At 36.5% G+C, this 22,808-nt stretch overlaps 1 protein-coding gene across 1 annotated transcript in view; it reads left to right on the top strand.

Moving 5' to 3' along the window:
* Positions 1–22,808, top strand: part of KHDRBS2 (KH RNA binding domain containing, signal transduction associated 2) — a 567,314-nt gene that overhangs the window by 283,812 nt on the left and 260,694 nt on the right. Inside the window, exon 4 of the mRNA XM_045867060.3 lies at positions 5,946–6,092. Within this exon, the coding sequence (XP_045723016.1) occupies positions 5,946–6,092 (147 nt within the window). The remainder of the gene's footprint in view (positions 1–5,945; positions 6,093–22,808) is intronic.

The following is a 22,808-nucleotide window of genomic DNA, read 5'->3' as shown; positions in this document are numbered from 1 at the left end:
ATAACTACATTACTCTGTCGAATAGAGGTGAAGATAATTTGAAATTTCCTAGGAAATTCCACGTGGGAGGAAAGAGTAATACAAACATTAGAGACAGAAAATAAATAAAATTAAAATTGTGTAATGAAGCAGGGAAGGGCTTGTGACAAGAGAATGAGGATTTTTTTAGTTATCTATAATGAGATTATCAATGTGACCTCTTTGCTTTGTGCCCCTCTGATATTTTAAATGAAGTCTGTGTCACCCACTAATGATTTTAAGAGTGGATATTTTAGGGTATTTTAAGACATTTTGAATTTTACATTACAACTGACCATTGGCAAATCCAGGGAGGAAAAGTCTGGACTCAGGACCACAACACAAGGGGACATCTAATCCCGTGTCCTATTTTGGGGAATTTGTCTTGGGTCATCTGAACTAAGATGAAATACCCAATTGTAAGCTGACTTAAGTCCTTACTCCAGAATAGAATGAGGGTACAGAGGGTCCTAACCACCCTGCCCCTGCTGTTGGATAAACCGTGCAGGAAAATAGAATGACCCTTCTTGGGGTACATTTGTTTTAGTAATACAGCATGAGTATCGATGAGAAATTGTGCAAACTAATCTGAACTTCATCTTAAAAACTTTGAATGAATGGCTTGTTTGGAACGGGTGGTTACAAACAGAGGGTCAGGCATAAACAACGTGACGTGAGATCACTAGCATTTTTAGGTAAGTCCTTCATAAAGTAGGAGACGAGTTGTGAGAACCTTGGAAATAATAGTTTCACCAAGCACTGATGAGCATACAGCTACCAAGGAATCAGAACCTTTTGGGAGAGGGTAGAAGAAATTCATAGCAAATGTGCTTAGTGCATAAGGACCTGTTATCTGTTGTAGGATACCTTGGACAGCACAGTGCTACACGGGACTGAATACCAGGAAATTGCTGAGAGACCACTGGCCGTGATATTCCAGAAACTAGACAGACACATCCATGGGGAAATCTGGAAGGAGAAAATGTTTATTTACATTTGACATACCTATCTATACCAGTACCTACCCATAGTGACTAAGAACTTGATCTGGTATGAGATTACCTGGATTCTAAACCAACTCCATGATTTATAGTCTGTGTAATCCTGGACAAGTTTCTCCCTGTGTCCCAGTCCCCTCATCAGTAAAATGAAGGAAATAACATTATGTAGAGTTAAGTATAGTTGTACATACAAAATTAGCCTATGAAAAGTACTTTGCATACCCATGACCTAAGAAGCAATATTAAAATTACTATTTCAGTTCCATTACTATTACTGTAAAAAGATACTTGAAGAAGATACACTGAAAATGCTAATAGTATGTCTTGAATTTTGTGGCTGTCGATATTTTTAAAAATATTTGTACTTTGGGGATTTTTTTTCAAGTTTTCTTCAATGAACATGCTATTTTGAATTAAGAGGAAACTTTTCTAATTGTCAAATTATTTCCAAGTCATAAGCATTCTTCTGTGGAAGATAAAATACAAATGATAATTCCTAAGAGAAAGTTTTCTTAAAAATCCTTTTAACAATTAAACACATGAATCCAATTCAAATTAGACTCTATTTCCTGCTATGCTATTCTCTATAAAATAACTGGTAAAAAACCGTTATATTTTACTTATATTTTACCTTAGGGTACAACACAGGAATAGAATGTTTGGGGATATGTAAACTAGATTTGATATTTGTAATGACTTTGTTTTGAATTTCTCATGTTTAGCAACTAATAATTGCACTTGAAATAATTAGCCCATGATTCCTTTGTAATAGCCGAACACCACAAATCGTGTTCTGAAGGTCAATGGTTAAAGTAAATATCCTCAATGGAATAAATGTACCTTTTTCATGGAAGATTAAATAATATCAACTGAATGTGCAGTCTTTTAAACAGAATTCTAAATCATGTCAAGCTGATTCACCTTCTAGTGTGTCCATCTTACATTTTTTTGATTTAGTCCCTGTGCCCTTTTTGTGCTTTCATTAGGTGGAGACCCAGTCTTCTGTACTGGCAACTTTGGACCAATTCATGTCAATTTATACCCAAGGTTTTTCTCTAACATTTCTAATTTCTTTTTTTTTAATGTTTTATTTTATTTATTTTTTTAAGATTATTTATTTATTTATTTGACAGAGAGAGAGAGAGAGAACACAAGCAGGGGGAGTGGCAGAGGGAGAAGGAGAAGCAGGATCCCCACGGAGCAGGGAGCCCGATGCGGGGCTCGATCCCAGGACCCTGGGATCATGACCTGAGCCGAAGGCAGACGCTTAACCATCCGAGCCACCCAGGAGCCCCTAACATTTTTAATTTCTTAATCTTTTTCTTTATTCTTCTTGCTATTATGTCCTCCGTTCTATCTAGTATAACCTGCCACGGTACTATGATCTTTGTTGTAAAACGTGCAGAAGATACTTGGGCAGAAACACGAAAACACTACTTACTGCCCCATTCATAATCAGCTTATCAAATAATGAATTTACTGCGAAGATAAACTTTTTTTTTTCAAAATACATTTGGAACTCTTGTTTAAGAAATGCCTCATAAGATTGTATTAAATTACTATAAATGTACTTACTGGTTTCTGGACACCAGTGCTGTTTAGGATGGCTGTGATGTCTGCCCATATTCAAATGAAACTTGGAGCTTTATGTTACAAATCCAACTGGGGGCGTAGTATTGTTTTTGAAAATAAAATTTGGACGTTCTGGCAGACAATGGCTAGCTGTTCACCAAAATTAGATTTAATAAATAAGTATTATTTTAACTAACCCCGAATGAGGACTGGTTGCAGAGACAGCCTGTTGTCTGTCATCCAGTATCCATTCTCCCTTTTTTGCTGTCATAAATGAAACCCTCACATTGAGTCTCATGGCTGCTCAGTGTGAAACCACATTTATAGCTCCCATTGCATCCACAGCCACCATGTGACTATGCTTGTGCAAAGAGATGTGAGCAGAGATGATATACGTAACCTCTGGTGTATGTCCTTGAAATAAGCTTTGTGCTGTCTACAGTTTCTTTCCCTTGCGCTGGGAGTGGAATTTAGAAGTGCTGATAGACAGCCTCCTTCATCAACACACATGAGAACCACATCCTCAGGGCCGCTGGAGTTAAGAGAGGAGAAACCAGGATCGCTGGATAAGAGTGCAGAGAAGAACCACCTGCTCTTCTAGCTACTTCCAGCTTGGACTTTCATTTCAGAAAGAAAGAACTCTTCTTCACGTTTGAGTCACATTTATTTTGGTCTTTGTTGAAATGACCTGGCATTATTTTAAAATACTACTTGAGAACATAAGAAATAATGTATTTATTACTATAATAAATTTGTGTAGCAGTTTTAGAATACAAAATGTTCTTCACTTTTCTCCAAATTCACAAAATCCTGGGACCTCACTATTATTATCTAAGTTTCACAGGAAGAAACGAAGGCCTGGGAATTTTGCTCTGTCAAAATTTACCCCAATATGTGAGTTCAAATATAACACACCTTTGAACATACGAAGTTTAGTTTTGAGAATAACCTGTAGTAGCTCACGAGAGGTTCTGCTGTGTTAACTTTTCTCCTTTAAAGTCCTTATCGCTGCTAACACCTACTTTACTGGGTCCTGGCTCGAATTCTGACTAACGCTTGACCTTCAAGAAGTTGCTTAATAACCAAAGACCTCAGTCTCCTCTTCTGCTTATATAAAGGATGATGGGGGAAGGGAGAGGCAAATGTGTTTTTAAATAGCAAGCTGCATTTTTTTCATGAACATCAGCCTAGTGGCCCAACTGCAGAGTACCTAGTCCGGTTAATTTTATCTGAAAACCTTTAAAATGAGTATTATAATTCATATTTGAACGCCATACCTCATAGCATGCAGGCACTATAAAATTTGTCTAGCAATGGGCGCCTGGGTGGCTCAGTTGGTTAAGCGACTGCCTTCGGCTCAGGTCATGATCCTGGAGTCCCGGGATCGAGTCCCTCATTGGGCTCCCTGCTCAGCAGGGAGTCTGCTTCTCCCTCTGACCCTCCCCCCTCTCATGCTCTCTCTATCTCATTCTCTCTCTCAAATAAATAAATAAAATCTTTAAAAAAAAATTGTCTAGCAAGTAGCCCTTGATAACCAGTGGGAAATCAGCTCAGGAAGCATGGAGAAGGGGGCAGTATGAAGACTCCTCTGATTTAACCACCTGATCACATCGGTGCAAATGAAGCTGACCCCAGAGATAGGGAGCAGCTTGCCTCGCAGCAGAACCCCAAGAGGAAAGAAATGTTTACTACACCCTGTGAGTGCATAGTTGTTGAGGCAGGTGCTGCTTCTCCCTAAACTGAGAAATGGGCACTAAGAAAACCCTTTTAAGTTAAAAACTCCTGGGTAGAGATGGAAAGTATGCTTAGGGACATGGAGAGTGGATTACCAGGCTGAAAGGTGTGGCTGTTAGAGAGATTTGAGTAGATGGGGGAGGGACAGAAGAGCAGTCACACCTTCCCATCTTTTTCACGGATCCTTCATGTATTGAAATGATGGACATTTCTATCAGATAAGCACACTAACATGGGTCACATATTTAATTTATAAGAAATCAATAGCAAATTTGCTTTTATTTATCCAGATAAGGTCTATTCATGTTGCTTTTCTAATCAATCCCCAAATAAAACTAAAAATTACTTTGTCGTTTAATGTTTATCCTTTGAAATTTAGTGAAACAACTACTAGTTTACTGGGGAAGGGAGTCAGGAAGAGTAAAACATTAATTAATATTATCTATGTTACTATTTTCACCAAATTTTGCTTCCATGAAAACCCTAGACAAATGCAAGTCTGGTTGCAAAATGAACTAGGTTTGTATCCCAACTTTGCTGGAGCTACTTGAGGTCTTTAAACTCAGTTCCCTAATCTGAGTTGTGAATAATGGGCAAGGTTATTGTGAGATTAGAGCTGATAGACGTCAACTACCTGGCATTCATTAGCAAAGTATATAGGTCGTGTACTGATTTGCTCTGCACCTGCACTGAATTAATCAGGCCGCAATAATTGCTTGGGTACAGTACTACGAAAAATCTGATCTAACAATAATGTGTTGTTGTTCGTTAAGCTGAGGAAATATAGCTCATGCAGAATCAATGCCAACATAATGCTTAACCGCAACCCCTTTAATATACTCCTGTTGACCAAAATGAGGCAGCAAATGACAGAAGATGCAGGTATGAAGCTAGATGACAATCTGGGCCAATGGGCGCATAGGCTGGAAGATAAGCCTTGGTTTTGCCTACTTTAATGGAGAACAAGTAACCTTTTCACTGCATCTCAAAAAACAGCTAGAAAATTCTTGTTTTCCTTTTTTTAAGATTTTATTTATTTATTTGAGAGAGAGCGTGCGGACATGAGCGGGGGGCGGGGGCGGACAGAGAGACAGAGAGAGAGTGAGAGAAACAGACTCCCTGCTGAGCAGGGAGCCCGACGTGGGACTCGATCCCAGGACCCTGGGATCATGACCTGAGCCGAAGGCAGATGCTTAACGGACTGAACCACCCAGGTGCCCCGAAATTTCTTGTTTTCTTAAAGAACAGTGATAATCTTTAGTTAATTATCTGCAAAATATTACTCATCAGATGCAAAAACAATCCTTTTCTTCCTCAATATAGTAGTGTACACTAAAACTTAACGGCATTTCTGTAACTTCTTTTCAGGGGGTTAGCATTTTCATTTAGCTGATTAAAATCCATTGTAGATGATAATTATGCCAGCTTTTTAAAAAATCATTCAAACACTCAAAGATGATTTTAAAATCTTTAAATGGCTTGTACCAGATTTTTATTTCTCAAAGGGTTTATACTTATGGAAAATTTGCTTAGATTATGCCCTTTTGTCATATCCTCAGTAAATGTTAAATCAGTGCAAAATGGGTGGATTTGTATTTCTAAAAATAACCTCTTTCACAGGAAGAAGAATTAAGGAAGAGTGGGGAAGCCAAATATGCCCACTTGAGTGATGAACTTCATGTATTAATTGAAGTGTTTGCTCCACCTGGGGAAGCTTATTCACGAATGAGTCATGCATTGGAAGAGATTAAAAAATTCCTGGTTCCCGTAAGTGTCTTTCATTTTTCACAAAGATGTTTCTCATACCTTTTCTTTTTCAAGTGTGCCTTTGGTCTTCACTGACTTTTTAGACGGAGAGTCATATTGCAAACTAATCATTTGTGTAGTTGATAAGAAGGTAAAATAAAATAGAATACAACAAACGCTTAGCACGGGACCTGGCATGTTGCTGCATAACCAAGGTTTGACAGTGTCCTCCGTACATCACCAGGTCACAGTCATGAAGAATAAGACAATTAGCACATAAACACAAATATATAATTGAAGTTGCATGCTTTTCTCTTGTGTCTTAATCACTTGGTAGTTGACATGTTTTCTTGGCAATTTTTAATTAATGGAAAAAGCATTTGCAGGTACAATGGCAGGGGAAAGAGATTAGATATGTAATATATGCAACAAGACAATGATGTTACTTGAAAATATCAAATGTACTGTTACGTGACATTATGCCAGGTGCTGGCTCATTATAAAACATAATGTAAAATAATCAATATTAATAGAGCCAGACATTTGTTGACATCAAACAAAAATTGGAAAAATAAACTCATTGCACTCTATGAGAGCAACAGAGAGTGTTCATTAAGTAAGGCAGCAAACTCAGGGTTGCATATTGGATAGAATTCTCTACTAATTTTCTAAGAAATAGGGGAAGGTTAAATGAATGAAGCTTTTATAAAGGTTGACAATTTAGCATTCTAGGAAGAGGTCATTCAAATAGAAATCTTGGCATTGGGGCTTAGAGCAGGGAATAAGATAATTGGAAGAGAATGCTGAGTAAAGTTTTCTGGAGTGCCTGGGCAGAAGTCTTTGGCAGAGGAGAAAGAGAGTAGCTAAGATTAATCTGTTCAATGAAGAAACACTGTAGGGCGCCTGGGTGGCTCAGTCCTTAAGCCTTCGGCTTAGGTCATGATCCCAGGGTCCTGGGATCGAGTCCCACATCAGGCTCCCTGCTCAGCAAGAAGCCTGCTTCTCCCTCTCCCATTCCCCCTGCTTGTGTTCCTGCTCTCGCTATCTCTCTCTCTCTCAAATAAATAAATAAAATCTTTAAAAAAAAAAAAAGAAAGAAACACTGTAGATTTCTAAAGTAAGCAATGAACTCAGAGGAAATGATGGGTAAGATTCATTGACTGGCAGTGATTTTGAGAATGGGAAAAGGAAAAAAAAAACAGAATTTCGAAATGTAAAAGCGTCAAAATCCAACCACATAATGTATTTATATGCCCAGTTTAAAAATTTCTATCAAGACAAGGTTATAGAATAATCCCATATTACTCTGGCTATTCCCTAACTTTATATGCATGCAGAATTTCTGCACAATTTATTACCTGGTGCTTATCAGAACACCTTCCTAAACAGATCCAATATTTCATAAGCACAAGGTTGTTATCTTCTCTCTTCCTTTTGCATCCAAACTAAATGCCTAGTGCTGTTGGGTAAGCAGTTTTACTATACTTAGCTCAGATCAGACCTCTAGTGATATAAGTGGTATAGAAAAAGGCTAGGACCACCTACATTACTAACTCATTTCATGCCTGTAGACAAATAATTTAAATTCTCAGAGCTTCAGCTTCTTCATCTTTAAAAAAATAATTATAACTGACTGACCTCTATCACAGTTATTGTGAATGTTAAATAGGGTAATGTATATGAAAGGACATAGAAAATTATCACGCACCATTTAAAGGGATGCTTTTAATCTATTTTATTGTTGTGGTAGATAGAATCTTGGAATGACTTTCTGAGATTAAATATGTAAGACGAAACACTATTTCATTGCTACATATATATTGGATCTAAGTTGTGGGCTAGGTTAACCCTATTTTATTATAAATGCCGGTAATACATCTCGCCTACTTCTAGACCTTGTGATACGTGTAATAATTTCATTTATAACTTCTCCACTGAAATATAGACTCCATGAGGGCAGGGCTAGCAGTGTCTCTCTTGTATTCCCATCATTTAGCATCGTGCATGGCACAATAATTATTTGTTTGAGGGTCTGACTGATGGGATGGCTGATTAATAGGCACCAGGAGTGATGCAGAGACATAAAATAGCTATTTGGGTCAAGTTGGAGGAATAGTACCCCACAATTAAGATGCTTTATATATACACATCCAGATGAGGAACGAAAATCTCACATTGGCCAATATGACCGGCTCCTGCCTATCTCGGATTTTCTCCCTGCCTGACCGACTGCTCACTCTGTGCACTCCAGACATGCTGGCTTCTGTTCATCCCGCACGCCAGGCTCTCCAGGCTCACGCCTCACTAAGGGCCTTTGAAGATTCTTCTCCAAAATACTGACACAATTGTCATTCAGGTCTCAGCTCATTTTAGCAATGCAGGAAATTCTTCCCTGACCACACGGTCTAAAGTAACCTCCCTGCATTTGTACAATCCTATTATATTTTGTTCACAATATCACTAGCCCCTTAATTAACCCTGCAATTTATTGTCTTATCATGCTTTAGCCCTCTTCACTTACTTAATTTTCCTCATAGCTTTTATAACTTGTTCTATATATATACACATACGTATATATATTACTTATTTGTTTATTGTTGGTTTTCCTGCTAAAATATAAATGTCATGAGGGTGGGATTATTGTCTCGTTTTACTGCTTTATTCCCCTGTTTTAAACTCTGCCAGACACATGAGGACACTTAATATTTTTTGTATGGGTGAATAAATGATTGAATGAATAAGCTTTTGGTTTGGGGTTTTTTTTTTTAAGATTTTTTTTAAAGATTTATTTATTTTGGTGAGAAAGAGAGCATGCCAGTGCAGGGAGGGCTGGGGGAAAAGGGGAAAGAGAGAAGCAGACTCTCCACTGAACATGGAGCCCAAGGCAGGGCTCAATCTCACAACTCTGAGATCACGACCTGAGCCAGAATCAAGAGTTAGACACTCAACCGACTGAACCACCCAGATGCCCCTGAATAAGCTTTTTAAAAAATAAATAGGGGAGCCTGGGTGGTGCAGTCAGTTAAGCCTCTGACTCTTGGTTTCATCTCAGGTTGTGATCTCAGGGTTGTGAGATCAAGCCCTACATTGGGCTCAGTGTGGAGTCTGCTTAAGATTCTCTCTCCCTCTCCCCCTCCCCAGCCACCCACACCAGCCCCCCATCTCATGCTCGCACTCTCTCTCAATAAATAAGTAAATAGATTTTATTTAGTTAAATAAATAACTATTCTGATAGCTCTCAATGTTGTATTAGTAAATTCTACAATCGGTGGAAGTCCTACTTGATAAATTTTTCCCATCTGCCTTGTTTGCCTCAGCACCAAGAAAAGGATGGCAACTGTCTACTTCATCTTTCACTAGAACCACGGGGGGGCAAATATGAACTGCCAGTTCTTTTTTTATTATAAAAAAATTACTTGCTGATCCAGGTTTCTTTTGACATTCAATATTAAAGTCTATAGAAATGCTAATGTATCAGGACATTAAAATTGACAAATAAAATAGGTGAAGAATTATAGCCAGTAAGAGGCATGTTAGAACCACATAGAAAGCTAATGTAGAATAGGACTACCATCTAATTCCTCTATGAAATGGAGTGTCTTTCCATAGAGTTTTTACCTTCCTTGCCCTTCTTTTATGTTATCCAGCATTTATCCAATGTGCCCTATGTCCAGAGGTTGTAGTTGTTCAAGACTGCTGACTTCGGAACATACAACTTGTCATGAAATGTCTGAATGTGGTAAGCTGTTCGAAAACAACACAGTTTTAGTACTTTAAATGAATTGTTAAGAGAAAAACCATTATTATTACCTTGGGAAAAAATTTCTAACTTGCTGGTCTCCCTCCAGTTACCACAGTCTTATCAAAACAAGTAGAGTGGCACGTCAATAAAATATCAATAAATTGAATTCTTCTAATTTTAAATCTCTAATACTTTGAGCAGATACTCTATTAAAGTTTTCACTTATTGCTAATTTGGCATACAAATACAGATTAAGCATATTAAATCATTTGACAAATAGTGACAAAAGGATATAAAATCCTAATCTATGTTTCAGTAATGCTAATGCCTTTCTCTTTCCTTTGTCGTGTATAAAGCGGTAAACAAATGTTGTCATTATTATCATTATATTTTATCATACTCCTTTCACTTATAGCTCAGACACTAGGACTGTCACATATAGTTGTGCAGATTACCCCTTACACAAGGCTAGGGGATAACATTTACATTGTAGTTTGTGAATGAGACTTCCCTGGGATCCCTGACTACAACTTCCCCTTTTCCAACTTTAAAATAATGGCACTGGGGGCGCCTGGGTGGCTCAGTTGGTTAAGCGACTGCCTTTGGCTCAGGTCATGATCCTGGAGTCCCGGGATCGAGTCCCGCATTGGGCTCCCTGTTCGGCGGGGAGTCTGCTTCTCTCTCTGACCCTCCCCCCTCTCATGCTCTCTGTCTCTCACTCTCTCTCTCTCAAATAAATAAATAAATTTAAAAAATAAATAAATAAATAAAATAATGGCATTGTATTTCATTTTCCTACTGGTTAACTCTCACCTTCAATTAAGTTGAGTTAGTAAGTTTTAATAATGCTTAATAATTAGCTCATGATTGAACATAATACATTGTCTCATAATTAGAATTTAGGAGGGTTTAGCAAAATTCTGCTCATTGAATGTGAGTTTATTCATTCTTTCATAGAAAAGATGAAAGGATGGTTCTCCACACAACCAGGAAATTAGGTCTAGGTCACAGATAACAAACAAATAGATGACTTTGTTACCGGCTCAACAGTTAGTTGTTGACAGAATTAAGAGATCACAGTGCTCATTTCTACCAAGCCCTGGCATGGCCCCAGAATCTCAGCACAGTATGCTACACAACACTAGAATATTATCAGAGTTGACAGAATTTGAAAACAATTTGTCATAACTAGGATAAGTCTCTAATGATCATTGCTAGAGGTTTTGTCACTTAAAGAAAAGGTATTATATAGATATACATATATATGTAATATTCAACATAGAATACAGTATATTGTACATTAGCAAGAGAATACAATATATTAACACAATTCAACACAGAAAAAAATGCATCATTCCAGGTTATTTCTTTCCTACATCAGATTGGATGTATGTCTTGGTGACAGTGGTGATTCTTGAAATGGGGCAATTAGGGCATATTATATCATTTCAGGTTTGAGATTAGAAAACTGTGTAGGAAACCTCTCAGGAGTGTGACTATGGAAGAAAAGTAAATGCTTTTCCTCTTTAAAAAGCAAAGAGAGGACATTCTTGCCTTCTCTTCTTCAAAGACTGTAATCCTAGCTCCGAAATGGGAAAATGACACTGATCGTTATTAACAATCATACAGGGAAGTAGATATAAGGAAAATAGAAAAGAAAAGCAGAGTATTTTCATTCTAGGAGATAGAAGATATAGACTTTCATGCACTAATAAAATTTTTATAAAGCTCTGAAAGATTATAAATATAAGAATGTATCCCTGAAATTCATGCTATAATTTAATAAAAAGTGAAAATTTGGTCAGAGTGTTTTATGCAAGAGAATATGTAGGGAAAACAATGTATTAAATAAAAACCCACCAACAAGCAAAAATAATGATAATTTGCAAGACCTATGTACAAGGTGGGAAATGGCAGATACATATTGGCTGGCTGATGGCAGGAGTGTAGCATGTATAGCAACAACATCCTACAGGCAAGGTAATGATCAGCAACAGAATAAAAAAAATAAAGTTCAATGCAGAGAGGGACCAGAACCCATAACCTGGATATCATTCCCACACTGCTGGGTTTGTTGTTAAAATGTTGCAAGAGTTTCCTCAGATAGGGTTGCTGGAGTGGTGGGGGGTGGGAGGGATGGGATGGCTGGGTGATAGACATTGGGGAGAGTATGTGCTATGGTGAGCGCTGTGAATTGTGTTTAAGACTGTTGAATCACAGACCTGTACCTCTGAAACAAATAATACATTATATGTTAAAAAAAAAAAGTAGGAAGGGAAAAATGAAGGGGGGCAAATCGGAGGGGGAGACAAACTGAGGGTTCTAGAGGGGAGGGGGTGGGGGATGGGTTAGCCTGGTGATGGGTATTAAAGAGGGCATGTACTGAATGAAGCACTGGGTATTATACACAAACAATGAATCATGGAACACTACATCAAAAACTAACGATGTAATGTACAGTGATTAACATAACATAATAAAATTTAAAAAAAAAAGTTTCCTCAGATTGCTCTCTTCAAAACAATTGAGTCTCTTTTCTTTCTCATAATTAACCATATTCTAATGGTGTGGTAACTAATAGCACTAAGCACAAAGCCACATGTATTTATGTAATTATTACTTGCTCAGAAATACTTCCTGTATTGCTATAGTACTAAGATAATATTCTGATTGTATTTGGAGACATTTATAACCAACTAACATTGACGATTTCTTATCTGATAAGTCGTAATAGATAATACAGACCTATGACTTAGGAAATAATTAAAATTATTACTTATTCTTAGAACAGAGCTAATAATGATTACTATTATATAATTAATTAGAATAAAATTATTATAATAACAAGATATAATTAATTAGAATACCACTGTAATAATATAATTTATTATTATTATTGTTGTTGAGATGCAAGGCCACTTTAGTATTGCTAATTGACTGGCATAACCCAGAAAGCAGATAAAAAGAAAAGTGGATTTGATTTTGATTTTGATTTTCTACAAATCTTAACGCAAGTATCTTCTTACTCCTCACAGTACAAATAATCAAATGTTCACTTTATGAATCTAGAGTCAGGATGTGATAATCTCTTTTCTATCTTAAGAAACAATTTATCACTAGTGATTTCTGGTCTCATTTGATGTCAAGGATCTGAATTCTCCAAGGCCACTCTTTTCAGGAGTTTTTATTGCTTTTTAGTTGCCCAGCATCATTCTCCTGTTTCTTTCACCATCTTTTTTTTTTCTAATTATGTTATGTTAATCACCATACATTACATCATTAGTTTTTGATGTAGTCTTTCACCATCTTGATTTCAACTTGATAATTTACTTCTTCCCCATTAACTGGCATTAAATCTCAATAACTACTTTTGCAATTCCAATAGTAGTCGTTAACATGAAGGCTTAGCAACATTCCTAAGGTTATCTGTATTATTAAAGATCTGTAGTTCCTAAGGATACAGGATCTGATCGTCAAGGCAAAAATCTTCACCTCTTGGGGCACCTGGCTGGCTCCATTAGTAGAGTGTGCAGTTCTTGATCTTAGTGTTGTGGTTTCAAGTTCCATGTTGGGTGTAGAGATTACTTAAAAAATAAAAATATCTTTAAAAAAATCTTCACTTCTTAACTTCTTCTGTTTGTAGTATAAGGGAATTTGTAGAGGATCAAATAGAAATTTTATATTGTATTCAGAACATTTACTGAATGCTAATCCTGCACTTGTACACAGGTACATAACAAACATATGCCAACACTGACCTGAAAATACTTTTATAGTTGGAAGCAACTTAAAAAGACTTATGATTATTGAAGAATTTGGTACAAAAAATGAATCACGGCAGAAAAGTAGCTCAATAATCAGAATCTGTTAAATAAATGTATAATTTTTAACTGAGTCAATAATTTAAGTAAGTAGTATCAGTGGTCTAAATAATGCAAGGCAAAAGATTTGTTTAAATTCAATTCAACAAATATTTCTGAACATCAAATATATGCTACGCATGATTCTAGGAATTTGTGTTACATCAGTCACTGCCCGTGTAGAATTTAATAACCAGAAAACTATCTTCAAGATTTAAAAGATAAATATTATGGAGACATATTTAAGAGAGAATGGGAAATGGGAGACCAGATTAGATAATATGGACAATAGTAATGATGGACCGGGCAATGTTGATCAAATAGAAAGTGTTAATTCTAGAGTCAAGAAAAATCAGAATTGTTTCCTAGGAGGGGTTCAAGATGGCAATGTAGGAAGATCCTGAGCTCACATCCTCTTGTGGACACAAAAAATTTACCACCACATATGGAGTAATTTCCTCAGAAAAAAATCTGAAACTTGGATGACTGAAGCCTTCACAGCAAAGAATAAAAGGACAGTGTCAAAATGCACTGTCAAAATGGATAGGAGTGGCAGAGGCAATCCTCAACAAAATATTAGCAAACAATGGTCTTCCCAGGAACACCACCCTCGCCACATAGGCACAGCAATCCACAGTTAGGAGAGATCTCAAAAATGCAGATCTTTTCCCTGAGAAGTGAGAGGTCTATGCTCCACATCAGGTACCCCAACCATAGATTCTGATTAGGACAGATGAGCCCCCAAGAAGCCTGGCTTTGGAAACCAACAGGGATTATGTCCAAGAAAACCACAGAACTTTAGGAAATGGGAGAACACACTCTTAAAGGGCTCGCACATAGACTAACTCATCCCATGACTCAGCATAAAAACACCAGTTGGATAAGCAATTGGACCATGTGTGAAGGAGACCCACTTACTATTTTGGGGTGTCTGCTGAAGAAGCAGGAACTTGTTGGGACTCTCTCTGGGACAGAGACACTAACATATGCCATTTTTGTGATCTCATTCTGACTTGCTAATACTGGCGCTGGCAGGCACTATTTTGGAATTTTCCTCTAGCCTGTTAGTGCTAGGAGACATGGTTCTTTGAAAAGATAAACAAAATTGACAGATTTTTAGTTAGACTCACTAAGTCACTAAGAAAAATAGAGAGGACTCAAGCAAATAAAATCAGAAGTGAAGGAGGAAAGTTACAACTCATATCACATAAATACAAAGGATTATAAGAAACTATTACAATTATATGCCAACAAATCAGATAAGAGATGAATAAATTCCTAGAAACACACAATCTTCCAAGACTGAATCATGAAGAAATAAAAAATTTGAGTAGGCCAATTTCTAGTAAGGAGATTGAATTGTTGATCAAAACTTCTCAACAAACAAAAGTCCAAGATCAGACAGTTGCACCAGTGAATTCTATCCCACAGTTGAAGAAGATTTAATACTTATCCTTCTCAAATTCTTCCAAAAAAATTGAAGAGGAAAGAATGCCTCAAAACCCATTTTATAAGGTCAGCATTACTTTGATACCAAAACTAGACAAGGGCACAGCAAAAAAAAGAAAATTGCAGGCCAATATCCCTGATGAAAATCCTCAACAAAATATTAGCAAACCAAGTTCAGCAATACCTTAAAAGGATCATACACCATGATCAAATGGGATTTATTCTAAGGATGCAAGGATGGTTCAACATCTGTAAATCAATCAGCATAATACACTACATTAACAACAACAACAAAAAGGATAAAAGTCATATGACAATCTCAATAGTTGCAGAAAGAACATTTACAAAATCTAACATCCATTTAAGGTAAAAACTCTTAACAAAGTGGGCATAGAGGCAAAGTATCTAAATATAAGCCATATATGACAAGCCCACAGGTAACATCATACTAAATGGTGAAAAACTGAAAGATTTTCTCTAAGATCAGGAACAAGACAAGGTTTCCCACTCTTGCCACTTTTATTCAACATAGTTTTGGAAGCTGTAGCCACAGGAATAAGACAAGAAAGTGAAATAAAAGCCATCTAAAACAGAAAGGAAAGGTAAAACTGTTACTATTTGCAAATGACATGGTGCTATATATAGAATACCCTAAAGTCTTCACCAAAAAAAAAAAAAAAGGTGTTAGAACTAATAAGTGAATTCAGTAAAATTGTAGCATACAAAATCAATATACAGAAATCTGTGGCAGCGCTATACACTAGTAAAAAACTATCAGAAATAGAAATTAAGAAAGCAATCCCATTGACAGTTGCATTATAAAGAATAAATACCTAGGAATAAATTTAACCAAGGAGGTAAAGACCTATACTGAAAACTGTAAGATACAGATGAAATAAAATGAAGATGCAGTAAGTGGAAAGATATTCTGTGCTCACGGATTGGAAGAATTAATATTGTTAAAATGTCCATACTACCTAAAGCAATCCACAAATTCAGTGCAATCCCTGCCAAAATTCCAATTGCATTTTTCACAGAAGTAGAAGGAAGATTTCTAAAATCTGTATGGAACCAAAGAAGATTCCAATACCCAAAGCAGTCTTGAGAAAGAAGAACAAAGGTAGAGGAATCACACACTCCTTGATATTACAAAAGATGTCGTAATCCCTAGACTACAAAGTTATAGTAATCAAAGCAGTAAGGTATTGGCATAAAAACAGATCAGTGGAATAGAATTAAGAGCCCTGAAGAAAACCCACAAAATATACGGACAATTAATTTACAACAAAGGAGCCAAGAACATCCAATGGTGAAAGAATAATCTCTTCAACAAATGGTGCTGGGAAAACTGGACAGTTGCATGCAAAAGAATGAAACTAGGTCACTGTCTTACACCATATGCAAAATTAACTCAAAATGGATTAAAGACTTGCATATAAGACCTGCAGACCTAAAATTCCAGAAGAAAAAATAGATGATAAGCTTCTTGACATCAGTCTAAGCAATGTGGATCTGACTCCAAAGGCAAGGCAAACAGATATAAAAGTAAATGAATGACACTACTTCAAACTAAAAAAACTTATGCACAGAAAAGGAAATCATCATCAAAATAAAAAGGCAACCTACTAAATATTTGCAAATCATACATCTGATAGGGAACTAATCTCCAAAGTATAAAAGGAACTCATATAACTAACAACAACAACAAAAACCCAAACAACCCTATTAAAAAACGGACAGATTATCTGAACAGACATTTTTCCGAAGACATACTGATGGCCAGCTGGTGCATTAAAAGATGTCCAACAGGGGCGCTTGGGTGGCTCAGTCAGTTAAGTGGGCTGCCTTCGGCTCAGGTCATGATCCCAGGGTCCTGGGATTGAGCCCCGCATCGGGTTCCCTGCTCAGCGGGGAGCCTGCTTCTCCCTCTCCCACTCCCCCTGCTTGTGTTCCCTCTCTCGCTGTCTCTCTCTCTCTGTCAAATAAATAAATAAAATCTTAAAAAAATAAAACAAAATAAAAGATGTCCAACATCACTAATTCTTAGGAAAATTCAAATCAAAACCATAATGAGATATAACCTCACACCTGTTAAAATGACTATTATCAAACAGACAAGAAATAAGTGTTGGAGAGGATGTGGAGAACAGCAAATTCTTATACACTGTTAGTAGGAATGTAAATTGGCTCAACCCCTATGGAAAACAGTATAGAGATGTCTCAAAATATTAAGAATAGATCTACCATATGATCCAGTTATTCCACTTCTGAGTGTTTATCTAAAGAATATGAAAATACTAATTGAAAAGATATATGCACCCCTATGTTTATTGCAGCATTATTTACAATAGCCAAGGCATGAAAATAACTTAAGTATTCATCTATGGATGAATGGCTAAAGAGAATGTGTTATATGTATATATAATGGAATATTATTCAGCCATAAAGAAGAATAAAATCTTGCCTTTTGCAACAACATAGATGGACCTAAAGGGTATAACACTAAGTGAAGTCATTCAGATGGAAAAAGACAAATACCATATGATTTCATTCATGTGTGAAATCTAGAAAACAAAACAAATGAACAAATAAAATAATGCGAAAACTCACAGATAGAACAGATTGATTGTTACTAGAGTGGAAGGATGTTGTCAGGTGGGCAAAATGTGTGAAAGCAGGGGTCAGTTGTATGGTGATGGATGATAATTACACCTTTGGTGGTGATCACTTTGTAGTATATACAGATGTCAAATTACAATGTTGTACACCTGAAACTCACATGTTATATGCCAATTTTATATCAATTTAAAAAAAAGAAAGGAAAAGAAAATCAACTGCTGACAAAGAACACCATCATACAGACAAGAGTCAATTTTTCAGTGAGACAGAGAATGTTCAAAAGAGAGAGTTAGGACAGAGGACCGAAGTAAGGGGGCTGTGGAGAAAGAGAGAGAGTGTTTTGATTAGTTTCTTGAAGGTGTTGGTGACCCACAGTTGAAGAGTCTATTTCATAATGAATATCTTTTTAAAAATACAAGAAAAATGTAGGGAATAGCATATTCTAAAACTTATTATTTTGCAAAATTATGTATTCCTGAAATGTATCTTCAGCTTCTGTTCTAGCAATTAGTTTTTACTTTTCAAATAGCTTATTTTGCCGCTACATAAGATACAATGTAAGCTTATTTCGAATTGCTCTTCTTTGATTAACTGATCTCATTTTACTTTCAGCAAGCTGCAATGGGAAATATATTGATTCCTGTTGACAGTATTCAAACTAGATATCCAGGGAACTTGGAAGAATCCCTACTCTTCTAAGAAATATATCTTCTATCTCATCTCTCATCTTTGTTTTTTGCCTCTTTCTCTGTTGCACCCAGGCTCTCCGCATAGTGTATGTAAGGATGCACATACAGGTGACCCTTGTACAATGTGGGGGTAGGGGCATCAACTCCACCTGTATAGTTGAAATTGTGTGTATACCTTTTAACTCCCTCAAAAACTCAATTACTAACAGCCTACTATTGACCAGAAGCCTTACTGATAACATAGACAATTAACACATATTTTGTATGTTATATATATTATATACTGTATTCTTACAATAAAGTAAGCCAGAGAAGAGAAAAAGTTGCTAAGAAAAACATAAAGAAGAAAAAATCAATTTACAACACTGTACTGTGTCAAAAAATACATATATAAGTGGGTTCAAACCCATGTTGCTCAAAGGTCACCTGTATAATTCCTTAAAATACAAATAGAAATGGCTTACTGGATGGTCTATCTTCGATATAGTACAAATAGAAATTGGTTTTATTTTTCGATAACTACTGTCATTCTTCTTTTCTTATTCATTACCAACAGCTTGAGCAAATCACATAGCTTTCCCCTCGTTCTCCTGTTAGAAGAATCTTAATTTACACAATTCAGGTTTTAAGTCCAGTTAGTTCCAATTTATGATTTCAATTTCAAATCCAATTCAAACCTCCACTCCTCCCTGAATTTACAGCTTCGGGAGTAGCAGTGGCGAGGGAGGCATGGTCTGCTCATCTATCTCCTGCCACTTTTTCCACACTCCAGTTCCTAGTGCTCCCAGTGAATGGTCTTGGCAGGTGAGGTAGGAGGTGATAGGAAATTAGAGAAAGGTGGGCTATAAAACTGGTCCTGTGGTAATCTGGTTATTTTGGTTGGTTTGAGACTTATTTCAGTTATTTTCCTCAGATGGGATTTATGGATGACAGACCAGAGGAATTGTTGTTGTTCCTCAAATAACTTGCTTTCTTCCTTTCTGCTGAGTGATGTCTGGGAGGAGCTCAGGGTTCTCACGTGCCATCGTCCTTTCTCTCGGTTATGTCCTGATACTATTCTACCATCTTCTTGCTACCAGTGGTTCAGGTGGGTTTTGTCCTGTGTTCCTATTTTCTCCTTTCTCTCTGAGAGCTTGAAGGATAATTTTACCTTGTCCTTGGAGTTGAAGGATTTTACCAGAACATGCTGAGGTTTGACCCTTTTCTTATCAGCCTGGCCTGGAAATCCGTAAGCTCTTTCAGTTGGCATTGGCATTAGATCTTCCTTTCAGGGAAATTATCTCCTTATTATTTGTATATTTTCTTTTCTCTATATTTTTCCTCTTCCTTCTTTTGAAACTCTTATTGCCTATGGCAAGTCTCCTGAGTCTTTATTTTTCTTCAATTGCTTTTTTCTATCAATTTGTATCTTCTTAACATTTTGCTCATGCATCACAAAGATACCCCCTACATGGCCTTCTAAGATACAGATTCAGGATTTAGCAGTGACAATGTTATCTTCCAGTCCCTTGAATTGTTTAGAAGGAATCATGTAGATATTGTGCTTACTTCTTTGTTTTGTTTTATGTTTTCAGAAACTACTGTAACTGTATTGTCTTAGGTATTTCTTCTGTTTTTCTGTTTGGGTTTATTTCTGTCCTCTCTGGCAGCTTTATTTCACTGGGTGGGTTTTCAGCCTGCTCTCACTGTCTCCAGATGCTCTTTCCATTTTTTTTCTTTCTATCTTGATTAGATCTGTCTTTTAGGTACCTCTAGCAACACCAGCCCTCCAAAATGTCAGAAAGTAAATCAGTGTTCCCCACACGGACCAAAAATGTAGAAAGACACAGGCCACCAAAAACTTGGGGAGAACCTAAAAAATGTTCTTCCTGTTCTCCCATCTCTCTTTACCTTCCCAGACTTGAGGGCTCACTCATTCTGGTCTTTCTTAGCCTCTTGCTGGCCAGGGAGAATCGGCCTCAAGTGAGTCTGTGTGGCAACTTTACACTTGAATGAAGTACAGATCTCTGCAAGCCAAACTCTTTCTCAAATATTCACTCTACCATTACCATTCTGGGGTTTTCCAGCACCGGATTTCATGTACTCACTCAACCACACACAATGAAGGCCTATCCCAGTTAGTTTTCTTAGCTAGGTCTCTCAGAGATCTCAAAGTGACATGCACGTAACTTCTGAGGGTCTCAGTCATTATTTCAGCCAAAATGTGCTAGTGTGTTACAGTTGGTAAAGAAAGAGAAAGCTGCATTAAGGTCACTATCTTTCCAGGATTGCTAAGGTCTTCCACAGTTAGTTTAATGAATTCTCTTTATATTCAACATATGGAAAAAAACATCTAAAGTAACTTTATAGGTGCCAGAGATTGTAAGTTTGAACTCTGTGTATCATGTGACACTGTGAAGATGAGTATTTTGTTTTGTAATAAATCAAAATTTATGTATTTAAAATACAATAAAATAAAATATTCCATAAGAGAAAAAAACATAGTATTCCATGACTATATACCCCTGTAAAGAGTAGATATACAGTTGTTTCCATATGTTTTATACAGATGTTGTCAAGTTAATATGCACAAATACCAGTGAAGGCCTGGCCTTAATGGTAGAAATATTAAGATAAACCTGTTTGGGAATTCAGAGCATTCACATAAGTGATAAATGTGTCAGTAACAATTCCTATGTGCCGTTAATAGCCAATTATGAGTGTAATATTCTTTTTACTATGTTTTTCAACAGAAAAATTAAAAATTAAAAATTAAATTTAAAAAAAAATTAAAATTAAAATTATTTCTACTCTCTTTGTATACCTTTTGCCTGAGATTTTTCTGTAGGAAGAGATAGTGACATTTGTTTAGAATCTACGACCTGCCAGGCTTTCTGGTGGGTAGCTTATCGACATTACTTTTTGTTATCCTCATAACAAGCCGATGGTTGTATAATGCTTAATATATAGATGAGGTTGAGGCTGGGCAAGATTGCGTAGCTACGTAAATAGCATGAGTAGCCTGGCATAGCGAAGCCTACCTGACTTTGAAGCCCTAGTTTTCTCACAGCAGTGCATCATTTTCCACATTAGACAATAAAAGAATTAATTGTCTAAGATTGGGTCCAGTTAGACATCTGTATTTAGTTACAAAGCTGTTGATAAGTGACAAACTAGATATGAATAAAACATAGAAAATATCACCTTTGCATAGCTCCATTTGGTTTTTACCATCGGATTCTAATTCTGTATATGTGTATGTATGTAAGTGTGTAAAATAATCCCTTATGGTGTTTCTATGTATAGAACCAATCAGTTTGGTATCAATATTAAATAACTGTGGAAAGTCGTTCCTTTTCAGGGCAAACTTTTTTTGAGATTCTTGAAAACCCGTTTACTCTTAGATTGCTGCCACTTTCCAGATGCCCTTTGTTTCTTTACTTTCTTCTGAAGTTTACAGTTTTAGGGTTTGGCTGCTATAATATGGAACTTTTAGTTACTCTATTATAACAAGAATGATAAAATCTTAGAATTTTAAGAGACTGTGTTGTTTTGACTCCATCTTTGACACAGGAGTCCACATTCTCCAACCAGTATTTATCTTTGCTTAGGTCAAAATAAATGTTGAGCACACAGATTCTTGTAATAATTTTATCCAACCTTATTGGTCCTATTTCCCAGAGCACATTGAAGGTGATAGCAAACACCACCTGGTATTAGCACTCTTCCCCAAAATGACATTTTATCTTCTCTTCCCTTCTTAGTACTAATCTACTTCTCATTTGAGAAGGTTGAGAAGCTGTAGAAAGACATGTTATAAGCAAGAGTAGATATCAGAATCAGAGTTAGATTCTTTTAAAAGTGAAAGAGGACCTCCTACAAATAGAATGTGGATAACTACTCTCCTTAAACCCATAAATAGACAAGTTACAGGTAAGATGAGGGAGGTTTCAGCTAAAATTAGTCCTCATGCAAGGTACAGACATCATCTTATACCAAACACATTTTTATTTTTTAAATTTATTTTTTATTTAAATTCCAGTTAGTTAGCATACAGTGTAATATTAGTTTCAGGTGTACAATATAGTGATTCAACAATTCCATACAACACCCAGGGCTCATCACAAGTGCCCTTGTTAATCCATATCACCTAACCTATCCCCCACTTACCTCCCCTCTGTCACCCATCAGTTTATTCTCCATAGCTAAGAGTCTGTTTCTTGGTTTTCTTCTCTTTTTTCTTCTCTTTTTTTCCCCTATGATCATTTGTTTTGTTTTTTAAATTCCACATATGAGTGGAGTGAAATCATATAGTATTTGTCTTCTCTGACTTATTTCACTTAGCATAATACTCTAGTCCCATCCATGTCATTGCAAATGGCAAGATTTCATTCTTTTT

The sequence above is a fragment of the Mirounga angustirostris genome, unplaced genomic scaffold (genome assembly GCF_029215605.1).
Source record: "Mirounga angustirostris isolate CCGP_5_RB_7025 unplaced genomic scaffold, mMirAng1.0.hap1 SCAF_8, whole genome shotgun sequence".
Lineage (NCBI taxonomy): Eukaryota > Metazoa > Chordata > Mammalia > Carnivora > Phocidae > Mirounga > Mirounga angustirostris.
This window is presented reverse-complemented; position numbering and strand designations above follow the sequence as displayed.